Genomic DNA, 15,861 nt, shown 5'->3' with positions numbered 1-15,861 from the left:
CGCCCTGTGCACACATGTGGAGTCTTCCCCTCCAGACTGTCAGCAAAGACCAGATTTTATTTCTCTTCACACGCCCAGTGCTTGACATAGATCTGATAAACAGCTGGTGATTGAATATGTGGGACACATGCCCCCAAACTCTCACAGTGTCTTCCTGGGGACCACACAGGTTGTAGGATAGCTGTTGTTTCCGTTGTCCTCAATCTCTCGGTACCCCTGCCTCTGTGTGTGGGCCCAGGATCTCGACTGAGTTTAGTGATCTTTGACACCCCCTTGGTTACACGAATGTTTCTTGTTGTCATGGAAAGCTTTGGTTCTAGGGAAGGGAATACATCTCATAGAAAGTCAGAAGTCCTTCTCCATTACTGGTTTTTCAGTTTTTTCCTATTCTGATTTTTGTGTAAGCAGAGTAAAATCAATCCAGTGTCAAAAACCAGAGTGAAATGTTAGAACTTTTAAGAGCAGTGAGATCTGCCTCCACAATAAGCTTTGCATGTAGTGAAATTGCCCCCGGGAGCCTGGGGTCTTCCTGGGTTTGTAAACTAAACTATCCGTCAGTGAAGGCTCCAGCTTTGAAAGGTGCCATTTACCATCTCCAACGTGAGGTACTCCTAGTGAGCAATGGACCAGCCTTATTCCTAACTGTGGTCAGGGGAAGTTGTCAATCACAGGTTCTTATACAAATGTTCTTCTCCCAGGGCCATGCTGCTGACGTGTTTGAGGCCTATACTCAGCTTCTCACAGAGATGGTACTGAGGCTGCCATACCAAATCAAAAAGATCGCTGACACCAATTCTCGAATCCCACCTCCGGTCTTCGATCATTCGTGGTTTTACTTTCTCTCAGAGGTGAGTGAAGGTCCCAGTCGAGGAGAGGACACAGCGGCTGTGACTGCCTTTGTGGCTCCCTGGCATCCTAACCATCATGTGGTATTTCCCCCATCAGAGCCCCTCCCACCATTTAGGGCTTGCCCCTCCAGAGTGTACTATGTGGTGAGACTGTGGAAGATGCGTATCAGAGCAAGCCATCCACTTTACCTTCCCCCACATGTGGTGATAATGGACAAGTTTCATAGTTTGGACTCTGCCTGGAAAACAGAAAGTATGCTGGTTAAATTAACTGAGGGATTTTAATATAGAGAATTGGTTAAGCAGCCACTGAAGAACCGAAAAGATAAAGAGGGCACATTGTGGTAACACAGGGGTAGTAACCGCAGGCAGCAGCCGCCAGCAGCCCCCTGAAGGCAGCGGAGAGGCCCGGTGGGGCTGAGGAGGGGCTGTTGCTGCTCGCACCTCAGGAGCCCGGAAGGGGTGTGATGTGGTGGACTCTGGAAGTTCTAAAAGAAGCCGGCGAACAGGACCGTCCGGACCTGGTTTGTCCTTGACTGTTGAAGAGATGCTGGAGGCCGCTAGGGTGAAGGGCTGCTCCTAGGACGGCAGGCAGGTGGGAAGGAGCAAGTCCCTTCTCTCCCTCATGCCTTTTGGTGTCCCTCCAGTGCTCCCCACTGGCAGAACCTAAGAGAGGACCAGCCGGCAAGAAACAGCGCAGCTAGCTTTAGTTCTGGACTGGACGTCACAGAGCAGGGTGTGGTGGGGTGGCTTTGGAGCCGAGAGGAAATGGCTGAATAACCTGCACAGCAAGCATGAGATGAACTCTGGGAAGAATAATGTTCACAAACCCCAAACAGCCATTTCAAGTCATGTAGATGGAACAGCGCAGCTTCTTCCCCACCTCTTTTACCTGAAAGAGAGATTCTGAATGTTATTTTTCTTCACACGTTCATTCTGGGTGGGCTGGAGTGCAGACCAGCCTCCTATAGATTCCTAAGTACTCCACGAGCGGTAGCAGGAATGTTGCTCCTTTTCCCTTTTTGACGTTTTTCTTTCTATGCCTTTCTTTCTGCTGGTCCTTGTAAGGAATACTAAAGTTCACCAGGGCCTAGCTTGACTGCAAGGAAGTAGCTTGGTTTGTGTTACCAGTTTTTAGTAACAGCTCATGAAAACCCAAGGCGCTGTGGCTGGTACAGATACAGTTCCAGAGTCATTGACTCTTTGTGTCGTTTCTCCCCTCAAGTACCTGATGATCCAGCAAACTCCATTTGTGCGCCGGCAAGTCCGCAAACTTCTGCTCTTCATCTGTGGGTCAAAGGAGAAATACCGCCAGCTCCGGGATTTGCACACCCTCGACTCCCATGTGCGCGGGATCAAGAAGCTGCTGGAGGAGCAGGGGATCTTCCTCCGGGCAAGTGTGGTTACAGCCAGCTCTGGCTCCGCCCTGCAGTATGACACGCTCATCAGCCTGGTACGGCCGGTGTTGGGGTGATGTGGTAGGGCAGGGGAGGCTGTGGACGAGGCTCAGCCAAGTAGGTAATAGGATGGAGCAGCACACACAGGGCTTTTCAGTATTTTGAGAACATCATGGCCAGGGTTGTGAGCAGGGTAGATCCATGATACCCAACTGGGTGCTATACCACATGCAGTTGGCTTCAGGGTCTGCGATTGCCCCTCCCTGGTCCCACCCCCACCTGGCAGTGGTTCCTCTGTTGTGAGGAGGGGTGGCTTGGGCTTTCTACCAGTGTCATTTGCTCATGTCGTGGACAGGATCAACCCGGGATCTGTGCACCTCTCATTTTTGTCCCTGAATACTAAAGAAATGATGTATTATCGCCTAAGATCAGTTGTTTGACTTTGGGGAGTAAATTGAATATACTGCATAGGAACATCTAGGAAGAACATCTTCAGTGTTAAAGACTCCTAATCCAGTGTTCTTACTATTATGCTTTTAGCAAGAAAAAAATAAACTGGATTGTAGTGTCTTACGTCATGACCTACCTTTCCTGCTGCATTATTGAGTGGTCTGAAGAATCCCTGAAAACAAAAGGGCTTTGTGTGGTGGGACGTTGAATGTAGGAGGCTCAGTGTTTGGGCCTTGGCCCCAGGTTCACCGGGGCACCGATCAACCTTGCACAGAGGGCGAGGGTTTGTAGTCCAAAGCTGAGGTGATGACCCCTCAAGACAGCAGGTGTGGGTCGTTTCTGGTGATTGCTTTCCATTTCAGATGGAGCACCTGAAAGCCTGTGCAGAGATTGCTGCCCAGCGAACCATCAACTGGCAGAAATTCTGCATCAAAGATGACTGTAAGCAGTGCTTCTCCTTTTGGTTGCTGTTACTCATTCATTCCTTCAAGAACTGTTCATCGAAGCCCACTATATGCCAAGCGTTAAACTGGGTTCTAGAGATACAGCCATGAGCAAGATAGAACTCTGCCCAGCAAAGAAGCCAAGTAAAAACTTACAAGATTGCTAAGCGTCCATAGACAAAATGTGGGGTGCGGTAGGACCACAACAAGCATATTGTTATGGTCAACTAAGGAGGAGAATCATCTTCACAGGAGTGGGGGCTGGGAGCCAGCCTCTGTGTAGTTGTTGCAGTACTTGTCAGATATTTCCAAAGAGGGTGTAAATTCTTCTGGGAACTTCCAGCAGAGAACCTGGACAAAGGAGGTGGTGGGAGTAGGGCAGCCCTGGCGTCTGGAGCAGGTGCTCCCGTTCTTGTGTGTGAGTCTCGCAGTTGTGTCAGAGCTGAGCCCTTGTCTCCTCTGCCTGCAGCTGTCCTGTACTTCCTTCTCCAAGTCAGCTTCTTGGTGGATGAGGGGGTGTCTCCCGTGCTGCTGCAGCTGCTCTCCTGTGCTCTGTGCGGCAGCAAAGTCCTCGCTGCACTGGCGGCCTCGGCAGGGCCCTCCAGTGCTTCCTCCTCCTCAGCCCCTGTGGCCACTGGTTCTGGACAAGCCACAACACAGTCAAAGTCGTCCACAAAGAAGAGTAAGAAAGAAGAAAAGGAAAAGGAGAAAGAGGGTAAGGGTCACCTTCTTGTCTCAGTGACCAGGGTGATGTGTTCTAGTCTCTCTGAGAGCACATCGTTCATTCTCTTCTTCTTCTTTTTTATTAATTTTTATTGGCGTATAGTTGCTTTACAACGTTGTGTTAGTTTCTTACTGTATTGCAAAGTGAATCAGTCATACGTATACATATATAACCTTTTTTTTTAGATTTCCTTCCCACTTAGTTCACCACTGAGCATTGAGTAGAGTTCCCTGTGCTATACAGTAGGTTCTCATTAGTTATCTGTTTTACGCGTAGTAGTGTATACATGTCAGTCCCAATCTCCCAGTTCATTGCATTCCCCCCTTCCCCCCTTGGTAACCATAAGTTTGTCATTCTCTTCTTCTGAAAGGTTTTTCATCCTGATTTACAGGGACCTAAAACCCAAATGCCCTCTAGTGTCATTTTCAGTTATGTTGAAGGTGACACCTTAAAGAGTGTGACTTCCGTACCTAGTGTCTGTAACGGGAAAGGTCAAAGTGCACCAAACATTTTTACTAGGCCCAAGTTTCTTTTAATATGAAATAATAACACTTGCTTCGTGGAGAGATTGTCGGTGTTAAATGAAACTATGCTTATAAACGTGCCTTGTAAACTGGTAAATGCTCTACAAATGGACACTGTAGTGAGCTTTAGCTGATTCCTTGCCATCAGAAAGGCAAAAGCGTTTTTCTGCGTTCCTGATTTTCATGGTCCTTGGAGGCCTGAGACAGGAGATTGGTGGAGAGCAGTTGAGGTTCACATTCCCCAGTGAATTATTCAGATCTCTCTGTGCCAGTCTGTGGTAGTGGTAATGTTGACTGTTGTAGGTAGCAAACTTTTGAAAGGAAATTCCTTCTCCAATGTGACTATCTTTGTCGGTGCCAGGCTTGTAGAGGTACTTTTTTTGGTAGGATTATTATATCTGGGGCTGACTTTTTGTCTCTCAGTAACCAACTGAAAGTTTTTTTTTTTTTCCCCCTGCGGTACGCGGGCCTCTCACTATTGTGGCCTCTCCCGTTGCGGAGCACAGGCTCCGGACGTGCAGGCCCAGCGGCCATGGTTCACGGGCCCAGCCGCTCCGCAGCACATGGGATCCTCCTGGACCGGGGCACGAACCCGCGTCCCCTGCATCGGCAGGCGGACTCCCAACCACTGTGCCACCAGGGAAGCCCCTGAAAGTTGTTTTCAAATCATAACCATTTTGGTGAAACTTTAAAACATGGACAGAATTCCCTCTCTTTCCACCTGAGCACTGGCTGTAGGACCCTAGACCACTTCTTCCTACTTTTCAGCCCTTCAGTCCTGCTTTGATCTTGCAGGTGAGAGCTCAGGAAGCCAGGAGGATCAGCTGTGCACAGCTCTGGTGAACCAGCTGAACAAATTTGCAGATAAGGAGACCTTGGTCCAGTTTCTGCGTTGCTTCCTCTTAGAGTCCAATTCTTCCTCGGTGCGCTGGCAGGCCCACTGCCTGACACTGCATATCTACAGGTAGGGTCCGGGGCTTAGTTTTAGCAGACTGTGGGTCTGGGACCAGAGTGGGTGATGTATCAACAGTTCTGTCTTGGCTCTATGTTCCATACTCAAGGTCGTCCATACTATAAGTATTTACACCAATCTGAATCCTCTTGACTATTACAGATTTCTTCATTGAGTTATCTGCTTTTTGGCTATTAAACTGATGTCAGAAGCAAGAGATGATCTGTTTTCCACTGAGAAGGCTATGTTTACAAGTTTGTAAAATGACCAGGCTTGACTCTTTAGGGTAACAAAGCTCAGTTTCTGCCATTGAGAGATGTCAGATGATGGGAATAAATCACCTCCTGAAGACAGGAAAGGATCATGCTACATCTGTTAAGGTTGATTGTCAAAGGAACAGTAGAGCCATTCAGACTTAACCCATAGTTGTGGGGAAATAGATACATCTCCAAAACGGTACCTGGGCCTTGTTGATAAATAAAAGAACCTCAGGGTTTTCTGCTGCTTATAATATGAACTGTCATTTATCTACAGAAACTCTAGCAAATCTCAGCAGGAGCTCCTGCTAGATCTGATGTGGTCTATATGGCCAGAACTCCCAGCCTATGGTCGTAAGGCTGCCCAATTTGTGGACCTACTAGGATATTTCTCCTTGAAAACCCCACAAACAGAGAAGAAGGTAACAGATGATTGATGGTTGGAGAGGCTGACTTGCCACATTTTAACCTTTTTTATCTTGAGTTAACGTTATGATCAACCCACATGGGAGTACATATATGAAATCTCTTTTAAGTATATATTAAGCACTCCCAGTATGTATGCCACCTAGATAATAGACGCTAGCAAATAAGTATCGTCTGAATTTGGCTTAGCCAGTAGAAGTAGATAAAGCGGGGAAGAAAATGCAACTCATTAAAGTTGCTTGGGAAAGAAAGTGCTCCTCTGGGTTTCCTGGCAGTCCTGATCACATATCCAACGTGTTTTTGCAATTAGATAACCATTTCATGGCTTCTCCATAATAATAAAATTTCTCTTCCTCCACAAGGTATAGAAAGAGGGGCTGTCACTAAGATCGTGGAAACTACTAAAGAAGATAGAATCCTTTAAATGACTAGGAGTTAGGCTCAGCTTTGTTTGATTCTGAATGAGGGCTGCTACTTCTAGGGCGGTATCAGCTAGAAAGCAGAGGAAAAGTCTTTGCCAGTAAGACTTTCCCTTGGGCTTTAATTCTGGTCCTATATGGACTTCTGTTTTCAGTTGAAAGAATATTCACAGAAGGCTGTGGAGATTCTTCGTACTCAGAACCACATTCTTACCAACCATCCCAACTCCAACATTTACAAGTGAGTTTTGTTCTGCTTTCTTCCTATTTGAAGCTCGGTCAACAGTCCAGTTGCTATTTCCACATTGATTGGCTCTTATTTATGAATCAATACTCTCCTGTCTAGTTGGTCTTTGAATCCCTCCCTTGTAGTTGGGGCCTTGTGCATAGAAGGTGCTCAAAATGTAACTGCTGAATTAGGGTTTGGTAAGCAATGATTTAAGAAGGTCTCTAGTTTTCAAGGGTCTAAGTGTAAATCACATAAGGCAAGTTTACAGAAATGGCTGCATTAAAAAAAAAAAAACTTTGGAAGACACTGTTGTTTAAAACTGTCAGTTTATTATTTCCCTGGTTTATTAGTGACTGTTCTTTTTTTTCCTCCAAACTTGATTGGGGTATAATTTACATACAACAAAATTTACGCATTACAAGTGTACAATTCAGTGATTTTTAGTAAATTTAATTGTGACTCTTCTTTGAGTCAAATTTTAATGTAACATTTAGGATTCCTGTGTCCTCAGAACAGCTCAGAAATAGGGAACGTCTAAGGTCACTCAGTTGAAATTCCCTTCCTGTGACTTAACTCTGTTGGGATTTCTCACATTTCCTTGTGTTCTCACTAGAGTGGAGCTTGCCTTGGGGAATATTGAGCCATGGTTTTCTCATGGCTTCTTTGTGAAGCTCCATGCTTTCTAAAATGAAAATCTCCTTATGCTAAGACTGCTTTCTTCCTTAGCACCTTGTCTGGCCTAGTGGAGTTTGATGGCTATTACCTGGAGAGTGATCCCTGCCTGGTGTGTAATAATCCAGAAGTGCCATTTTGTGTAAGTGACATCTTTAACGTGGACAGTCCCGAGACTTATAGGGCCAGTGGGTTTCTTGTTTTTAGAGGTTGATTATTACTGCATAGGCATCCCTCTCCCAGTGGTTGGTTGCAGTTGTATTAAGCCTTACCTGCCCTGCTACCTTAAATAGAAACTTCATCCATGGGTGAAGAGTGGGTTACACTGATGAGTTTTGAAGAGGACAGGATGAGCCGTTAGCCTTGAACTAACACACTGTTTCGTGTTTACTTTTGCATTTAGTATATCAAGCTGTCTTCCATTAAAGTGGACACAAGGTACACCACCACCCAGCAGGTTGTGAAGCTCATTGGCAGCCACACCATCAGCAAAGTGACGGTGAAAATTGGGGACCTGAAACGGACCAAGATGGTGCGGACTATCAACCTTTATTACAACAACCGAACTGTGCAGGCTATCGTGGAGCTGAAAAACAAGTACGGGCTTTTCAGACCTGGGGAGGGGCAGCAGGCTTATGAGGCTCAATACCAGTTGTTGCCTTTGATTGCTGGAATCAGGTAAAGCAGCACATTCCTGGAGGCCTAGTATGTCCTCTTGCCTCCTTAGGTCATGGCTGAAGGACACAGGTGAAACACCAGTTCTTAAGGATGCTGACGAAAACTATTTTGAAATTATGTATGTCCCATGGAGCCCTCAGGGTCTAAGATCTTCAACAGCCTGAAAGGAAGCTGAGTGAGGGGGACTCTAGGCTTCTCATACCCATGTTAACTAGAGCGGTTCTATTTTTAGATAGGCGATTCTATAGGGGCAGTAGTTGTTTCTTGGATTAAGACACTGTTCTCTTGTTTACAGAGCAGACAGTATTTCTCAAGGAGGTTCTCTAGTTTGAAGTCCTTCCATTTCTGCATGGTGCATTCCCTCTACATATGTTGATGTTGGATCTTTCTAGATTATCTGTCCCAACATCTGAATCTCAAGGCATGTTGTATATGGGCCAAAGAAGACACTAGCATGGGTTATATAGTGTCAGCTTTTACAGAGACAGACCACTTGTTGAAGACTCAGGCATTTATGTTGGGCAGAGAATATAAGTAGTTGCTACTTGAATGTTTAGACCTACAGGGAGTGCTGCTCTGCATAGAATGGAAGTGTTGGTATTACTCTAAAGGTAGCATAAAGCTAGCGTGTACCACATGAACAAATGGCCACAGGAGCTCTGCTTAAAGGAAGTTTTCTCTTTGTCGTTTGAAAAGCATAGTTAACATTGATGATCTGCAAGTAGAAGCTGCTCATTGGGATGACCCAGTTCCCTCTGGAGAAGGTGGATTTGATTTTCTGTTGTGTAGAGTCAGCGTAGCTGCTGGTAAAGACCTCAGACTCTGGAATGAGACTGTGGGTTCACATCCCTTGTAGAATTTACGTAGCCTCAGTTTCCTTAACCGTAAAATGTAAAAAAGTTTCCTTAACTGTAAAAATAACACACTTTCAGGGTGTTATTTTAAGGATTAAATGTGTTAGTATATGTGAAGTGCTGAGAACAGAGCCTGACGCATAGTAAGCGCTCAGTAAATATTAGGTCTAATCGTAGTCATATAATTACCTCTAAATTATCCCATGCCTTTACTCTTTCTGACTCTATTTGGCACTTGGTCCGGATCCTGGTATGTCCCTCTGCCTCTCTAAAGTAACCTGAGTGTTATCCTTCCAAGGTAGTTGTCTTGATAGGAACTCATGGCAGTCGTCATCACGGTACCTCTTGGGATTCCAGGCTTCAGCGTGGCATGCTCTTGGAGTAATATCTTCCCTTGATGTGCATTCCCTTGTTTTTCTGGAGTATCAAAAATTATCATATATAATGTCTTAAAGCACCTGTATGTTCTCCCCCCCCCCCTTTTTTTTAAGAGAGAAAGAATAGAGGAAACATTTTTTAAATTAAGTTGCTTTTATTTGCCAGATTTCCTTTCCTTAGACTTAATTGCCTTAGAAGAATAGGTAGGGACAGTCTTCTCTTCGTCTCATCAGACTGTCACTGCTGAGGGTCTTGTGAGAGGGAGGCTCTTAGGCCATCTGCCCCTCTGTCTGACACTGTCTCTCCTAGGCCAGCTCGCTGGCACAAAGCCAAGAAGGTTCAGCTGACCCCCGGGCAGACAGAGGTGAAGATCGACCTGCCTTTGCCAATAGTGGCTTCCAACCTGATGATTGAGTTTGCAGACTTCTATGAAAACTATCAGGCCTCCACGGAGACCCTGCAGTGCCCACGCTGTAGTGCGTCAGTCCCTGCCAACCCAGGGGTCTGCGGCAACTGTGGAGAGAATGTCTACCAGTGTCACAAATGCAGGTAAGTGAGTGGTTGTCACCCAGGCCAGGCACATTCCTTGTATTTTTCTGTAAGAGTCTCCTTGTGCTCAATTTCATTGTGTGGTGCCCTCATAATAACTACAGGATTATGGGTTTGTAGAGTGCAGAGTTCAAGGATGGAAAAGGGGAGGGAAGGGGAAGAGTGGGGTGTGTGTGGGCGTGCGCATGCATGTGAAGTCATGAGACCATCCAGTGGTGGGTGGTGCTGGGGTCCCTAGGCTTGGTTCTGGGTCTCCCTTTCTTGTTACCTGGTTGCTTAAGTCATCCTCGCCTATTTGCCGCTGCCCCTCCGAGAGTCCCTGCAATAGTTTGCAGTGTACAGATGTGGCGTGGTCCATCTCCCCTCCCTACAAATCCTCTGCTGCCCCCTGACCCAATCACTGTGGTTTTTCAGATCCATCAACTATGATGAAAAGGACCCCTTCCTGTGCAATGCCTGTGGCTTCTGTAAATACGCTCGCTTCGACTTCATGCTCTATGCCAAGCCTTGCTGTGCAGTGGATCCCATTGAGAATGAAGAAGACCGGAAGAAGGTAAGGCCGCATCCGTCCGAGACTCAGGCAGGGCTTTGATCTGAGCTGTGGACTGAGCTGATGTGGGGAGTGTGCTTTTCCTTCTAGCTGAAGTTTTCTCAACTCAGCACTGTTTTCAGGGCTCAGCTTTTGAGTGGCAACAAATAAGACAGATATATTGGAACACATGGTTTGTGTAGGATTTTGGAGACATGTTAATGAAACTAGAATATCTCAAGCGACAAATGACAAGATTTGGAAAGGCAGATAGAAGTTGGGTGACTTGCCCTGCATTTGTTCCACAGGCTGCTTCAAATTGCAGCTGCTGGCCTTCCCTCATTGTTGGCTTGTCCAGGGGCTGGTTCTCTGCCAGCCTGATGTGGTGGGACTGGATATGGGAGGACAGGGAAGAGGGGGCAACTGTCAGGATAGTCACTAGCAGCAGCAGCCTGGCAAAGCAAAAGAACACCTGGCTTTGGAGTCAGAAGATTGAAAGTTCCAGTTCCACCTGTGCTTTTTAGTACTGTGTGACCTGGCCTCAGTCACTGCTCTCAGCATTGTTTATTTATACGTATGTCGTATACGTTGTGTCTTATTGAAAATAACATACCCTCCCCACAGGATTATTGTGAAGAATAGAAATAACGTATGAAACACAGTACCTGACCTAGAGGTCCCTGACCGATCACTCAGGGAAAATCTTCATGCTGACGAGCCTTCACGCACGCCCCTGTCTCTTCCTGTCTAGGCTGTTTCCAACATTAACACACTTCTGGACAAAGCTGATCGAGTGTATCACCAGCTGATGGGACATCGGCCACAGCTGGAGAACCTGCTCTGCAAAGTGAACGAGGCAGCTCCTGAAAAGCCGCAGGTAGTCCAAAGCTGGAGGGACATTTGGAGAGGGTTCTGGATCAGAAGCAGAAGACTAGCCCCTGGGTGAGGCCATCTCATGGTGGAAGGCTGACAGCTTCCCTCTTGGTTGCAGGATGACTCGGGGACGGCTGGGGGCATCAGTTCCACCTCAGCCAGTGTGAACCGGTACATCCTGCAGTTGGCGCAGGAGTACTGTGGGGACTGCAAGAACTCTTTCGATGAACTCTCCAAAATCATCCAGGTAGAGAAACGGGAGCAGCTGGACAGTGTGCTTTGTCGTGTGTTATCGATGTCGTTTCCAAAGCAGTTCTTTGCTCTCCCCCAGCAGCTCAGCTCCAGGGGTGCCCTTGCCCAGCCGCATAGCTTCTCACCCACAGCGGTTTTGGGCGCTCGGTAGAGAGCTGAGTTCATTCCAGAAAACAGAATAACGGAGATTATTATAGATGTGTTTTTCTTGACCATTCACAGCCCATCTTTTAGTAGAGGGGTTAACTGGTTTTAAAAAAATGAGGTGCCAAGATTTTGTTCCTGTTTTTTCTGATAGACGTGTTTGCAGGCTTGAAGGGTAGGGCACACCAACTCCAGTCAACCAGGGTGGGCCATACGGTGGATGGCATGTTACCGACCCCACCCCCATGGGAGGGAAGGCTAGCCGCAGACAAGAGGAGCCAGGGTCCTTGTCCCTTAAGTTGCTGGTGTGCCATCTTTGCTACACGTGCCTACGTTCCTGACTTTGTTCTTTATGAGACAGTGTTACGTGGGAGTTAAGGGCGTGGGCCTGTGATCAGAGGCTGAGTTCTAACTCTGTCACTTACTTTGGTCAAGCCAACCCCTCTAAGCTTGTTTCCTCCTCTATAAAATGGGGATAAAGTATCTAACTGGTAAGGTTATCAAGAGGGCTAAATTAGATAATGCATGTAAAGTGTTTTTTCAAACCAAAGCTGATTTCTAGTTAACTTCCTCTTTTTCTTTATTTTAATTGCTGATTTCTTTCTCCTTTGTCTTTTCTTTTTCCTTAGAAAGTTTTTGCTTCACGCAAAGAGTTGCTGGAATACGACCTGCAGCAGAGGGAAGCAGCCACCAAATCATCTCGGACCTCCGTGCAGCCCACCTTCACTGCCAGCCAGTACCGCGCCTTGTCCGTCCTGGGCTGTGGCCACACATCCTCCACCAAGTGCTACGGCTGCGCCTCGGCCGTCACAGAGCACTGTATCACCCTGCTCCGGGCCCTGGCCACCAACCCCGCCCTGAGGCACATCCTCGTCTCCCAGGGCCTCATCAGGGAGCTCTTTGATTATAATCTTCGCAGAGGCTCTGCGGCCATGCGGGAGGAGGTCCGCCAGCTCATGTGCCTCCTGACCCGGTCAGAGCTTGCGCCGTGGTGACGGGGGCCGGTCATGCCTGCTCGTGCTTTGGTGGGGGTGGCAGCGGTGCTGGGAGCACCAGAGGGTGCACGGAACCGTGCTTCTCCCTGCCAAACAGCTTCGCTAGCTTATAATAGAGGAAAAAAATGGGAAGAGGTCCTGGGTGTAGCTGAACAAACTTGGGGAGCATTTGAAGCCCGGGTTTCCGTGTAGATAGTATGTTTGGCTTGTACTTGGTTGGTACCAGTGGGGTTTCCTGAGGAAGCAGTTTCTGAGTTTTGGTGAGGGAGGAGAAGGGTGCAGCGGGGCACTTGGACTCAAGACTCAACCAGAAGAAGACAGTTGGAGTAGTGGAGCCTAGGGATTAAGAGCTTGGATCTGGATCAGAAAGACCCAGTATCGGATATTTTGTACTATGTGCCTTGGACACATTTCTTAACTTCTCTGAGCCTAAGGTTTCCTTATCTGAGAAATACTGACAGTGGCAAATACCTTAAAGTCTTGTGGTGAGGATAGACTAACATAATTCATGCAAGTAATAACTGATATTTGTGGAGTACTTAGTCTGTACCCATACAGTACCCACAGCTGGATTTGGATTATTTACTGAGTATGTTGCATAAGTTCTGGAACATGTTAGCTGGTTGGTAAGTATTACTTGCTGTATTATTTATTCACTCATCTAACAAATATTTATTGAGCATCTGCTGAATGCTAGGCACCGTTCTAAACTCTGAGGATACAGTGGTAGATGAAACAAAAGTCCCCGCACTCATGTAGCTTACGTTCTACAGGGGAGAAGGGCAGTAAACAGGTAATTACATGGTACAGTGTCAGGAGATTAGATGTGAAGAGCGGTACAGCTGGGATGGCAACTCTGATTGTGGGTGGGGTTGCTGCGGAGGATAAAGTGGTCAAGGACGATCTCTGAGGGGTGATACTTGAGCAGAGCCCTGTGTGGGGTGAGGGGGCAAGTCATGCAGATACTGAAGGCGCGGGCTACACACAGAGGAAATAGCAAGTGTCAGGAGGAGAGGCAGGGGTGTGCCCGGGGTGTGAGGGGTGGGGGAGCCCTTGTGCATGGAGTGAAGGATACCAGTGGGGGAACAAAGGGGAGGGGATTTAGTGAGAGATCGCCAGGGCCCTGGTCCTGTAGGGTCTCGTAGGCCATTATAAGGACTTGGATTTTATTCAAGACACGTTGGGAAGCAAGAAAGGGATGTGACACAATTCGTGGGTTTTTTTTATTATTAAAATATACATTATTACAAAGGGACATAGATGGGAAATGTGGATGCCTTGTGGGAAATGAAGTGAGGGCAGTTGGCGAAGATGAGGAAAGAGTTGTGGCCAAGGCTGAGTGGACACCTAGATTCTGGAGACTGACACACCAGGCAGTGTCTGGGGGCTGTGCAGCCTGGGATGTGGGCTGGGGAGAAAATCCCCCGTGTGTCAGTGCTGCTCTGTTCTCAGTCGGCGTCTCCTCCCAGGAAAGGGGGCTGGGGCGTGCCCTTTTTATTACACAGCGGGGTTTTGTGGGGCTAGTGTGTCTTCTTGCCCCTGGGAAGGCTGGGTAGCCCTAGACATTGATTTCCTTTTTTCTGGGCTCCTTCAAGTGCAAAGGAGGGACACAGCCAATGGTGAATAACAGGACTCCTTTCTCTGCTTCCCTAGGGACAATCCAGAGGCCACCCAGCAAATGAACGACCTGATTATTGGCAAAGTCTCCACAGCCCTGAAGGGCCACTGGGCCAATCCTGATCTGGTGAGCAGGCTGGCCGTCTCCTCACTCTCTGCCTTCATTCGCTCGGCTTCCTCCCCGCTGGTCTCGTTTGCAGAGACGAGAGGGAGGGAGGGAGCGGCACATTTGCAGAGCTCATGTCCCACAAAGATTTTCCCAGGTCAGAGTCAGCCTCAGAGAGAAGAGAAATGAGTGGTTGGCCCTGTGGAGGGTCTCCATCTCTCCACTGTCTCTCTGATGGTCCACCTGTGACCAGACGTTCTAATGCTGAGTCCCTGGATCTGAGCATGGACGTGAGCCCTAGTCCTGGGATTGACCCTGCAGACACTCCTCTACTCATGTCTCTTTCTGTTGGCCTTCTAGGCAAGTAGCCTTCAGTATGAAATGCTGTTGCTGACAGACTCTATCTCGAAGGAGGACAGCTGCTGGGAGCTCCGCTTACGCTGTGGTGAGTTTGGGGGGACGTCTGGTTAGCAGCTTGCCAGAGAAAGGAGAGGAGGCTTCAGGGCGCAGTCCTAGGCGCAGGGCGGGAGAGGGCAGGGGAAGCTGTGCTTGGGCAGCCTTGCCACGGCAGGCGTGATGTGTTCTGTGATCACGTGTGACTCTGCCTTTCCTTCCTCTGCCCAGCACTCAGCCTTTTCCTCATGGCCGTGAACATTAAGACTCCCGTGGTTGTTGAGAACATTACCCTCATGTGCCTGCGGATCTTGCAGAAGCTGATTAAACCACCTGCTCCCACCAGCAAGAAGAACAAGGTACGGGGCCGAGAGGGAGGGCGGGGTACAGGCCCCGGCCAGCGCCTGACCTGCCTCTAAAGGCCTCTGCTCACCTGAACTCGCTCTCCCTGGGCGGTACCGATGCTTCCTTTGCGGCAGTTCAGCAGAGATGGGTTGGGGTTTTTGAGAAGGAAGGTTTCTCAGAGGGAACTCAAGAGAAAAACAAACACAGAAATACAAACGCATAGGACAAAGTGGTTAGCCGTGGAGGACTGCCTCTTTCTCTGGTCCCGTCAGATGACTCGCAGCTCCCAGAGGACACAGTGTTCTTTCCTACCCCCGTGCCTTTGTACATGCAGTTTTGCGCAGTGGTGGAAGTCCTGGGCTCTGAGGCAGACCTCTTGATTTCAAATCCCAGCTCTTCCATTCACTAGCACTGTGACTTGGGCACGTTATTTAACTTAGGTTGCTTGGTTACCCCATCTATAAAATGGGAATACAGTTTCCACCTGAAGTGTTGGGAAGAATAAATGACTTAATGCAGATCAAGTGCTCAGAGCAGTGCCTGGCCCATGTTAATCCTTAATAACTGTTACTTGTGGCTGTATGGTGTCTCCTCTGCCTGGAATGCTCACCTTCATTTTGTCAGCTGCTCCTTCAGTTAACCAGTTCTCTGCTAGGCTGGCTATGAGCTCCTCGAATCCAGGGCTTGTCTTACTAAGATGTTTTTGTGTCCAGTGCATAGCGTGGTATCTAGCATTCTAATAGCCACTCGGCAAATCATTGTTAAGAGAATGAATAAAGCCAGGTTTTTAACCCTAAAATGGCCTAG

General features: G+C 47.8%; 1 protein-coding gene across 1 annotated transcript in view; it reads left to right on the top strand.

Moving 5' to 3' along the window:
• Positions 1-15,861, top strand: part of UBR4 (ubiquitin protein ligase E3 component n-recognin 4) — a 127,476-nt gene that overhangs the window by 77,348 nt on the left and 34,267 nt on the right. Inside the window, 17 exon segments of the mRNA XM_032608200.1 lie at positions 699-848; positions 2,074-2,301; positions 3,058-3,136; positions 3,608-3,853; positions 5,182-5,350; positions 5,873-6,017; positions 6,596-6,681; positions 7,396-7,483; positions 7,745-7,938; positions 9,561-9,800; positions 10,215-10,353; positions 11,081-11,206; positions 11,321-11,449; positions 12,228-12,571; positions 14,247-14,337; positions 14,677-14,761; positions 14,941-15,068. Of these exon segments, the coding sequence (XP_032464091.1) occupies positions 699-848; positions 2,074-2,301; positions 3,058-3,136; positions 3,608-3,853; positions 5,182-5,350; positions 5,873-6,017; positions 6,596-6,681; positions 7,396-7,483; positions 7,745-7,938; positions 9,561-9,800; positions 10,215-10,353; positions 11,081-11,206; positions 11,321-11,449; positions 12,228-12,571; positions 14,247-14,337; positions 14,677-14,761; positions 14,941-15,068 (2,667 nt within the window).

The sequence above is a fragment of the Phocoena sinus genome, chromosome 1 (genome assembly GCF_008692025.1).
Source record: "Phocoena sinus isolate mPhoSin1 chromosome 1, mPhoSin1.pri, whole genome shotgun sequence".
Taxonomy (NCBI): Eukaryota; Metazoa; Chordata; class Mammalia; order Artiodactyla; family Phocoenidae; genus Phocoena; species Phocoena sinus.
The sequence above is the reverse complement of the archived record's forward strand: the minus strand, read 5'-3'. Positions and strand labels throughout refer to the sequence as shown.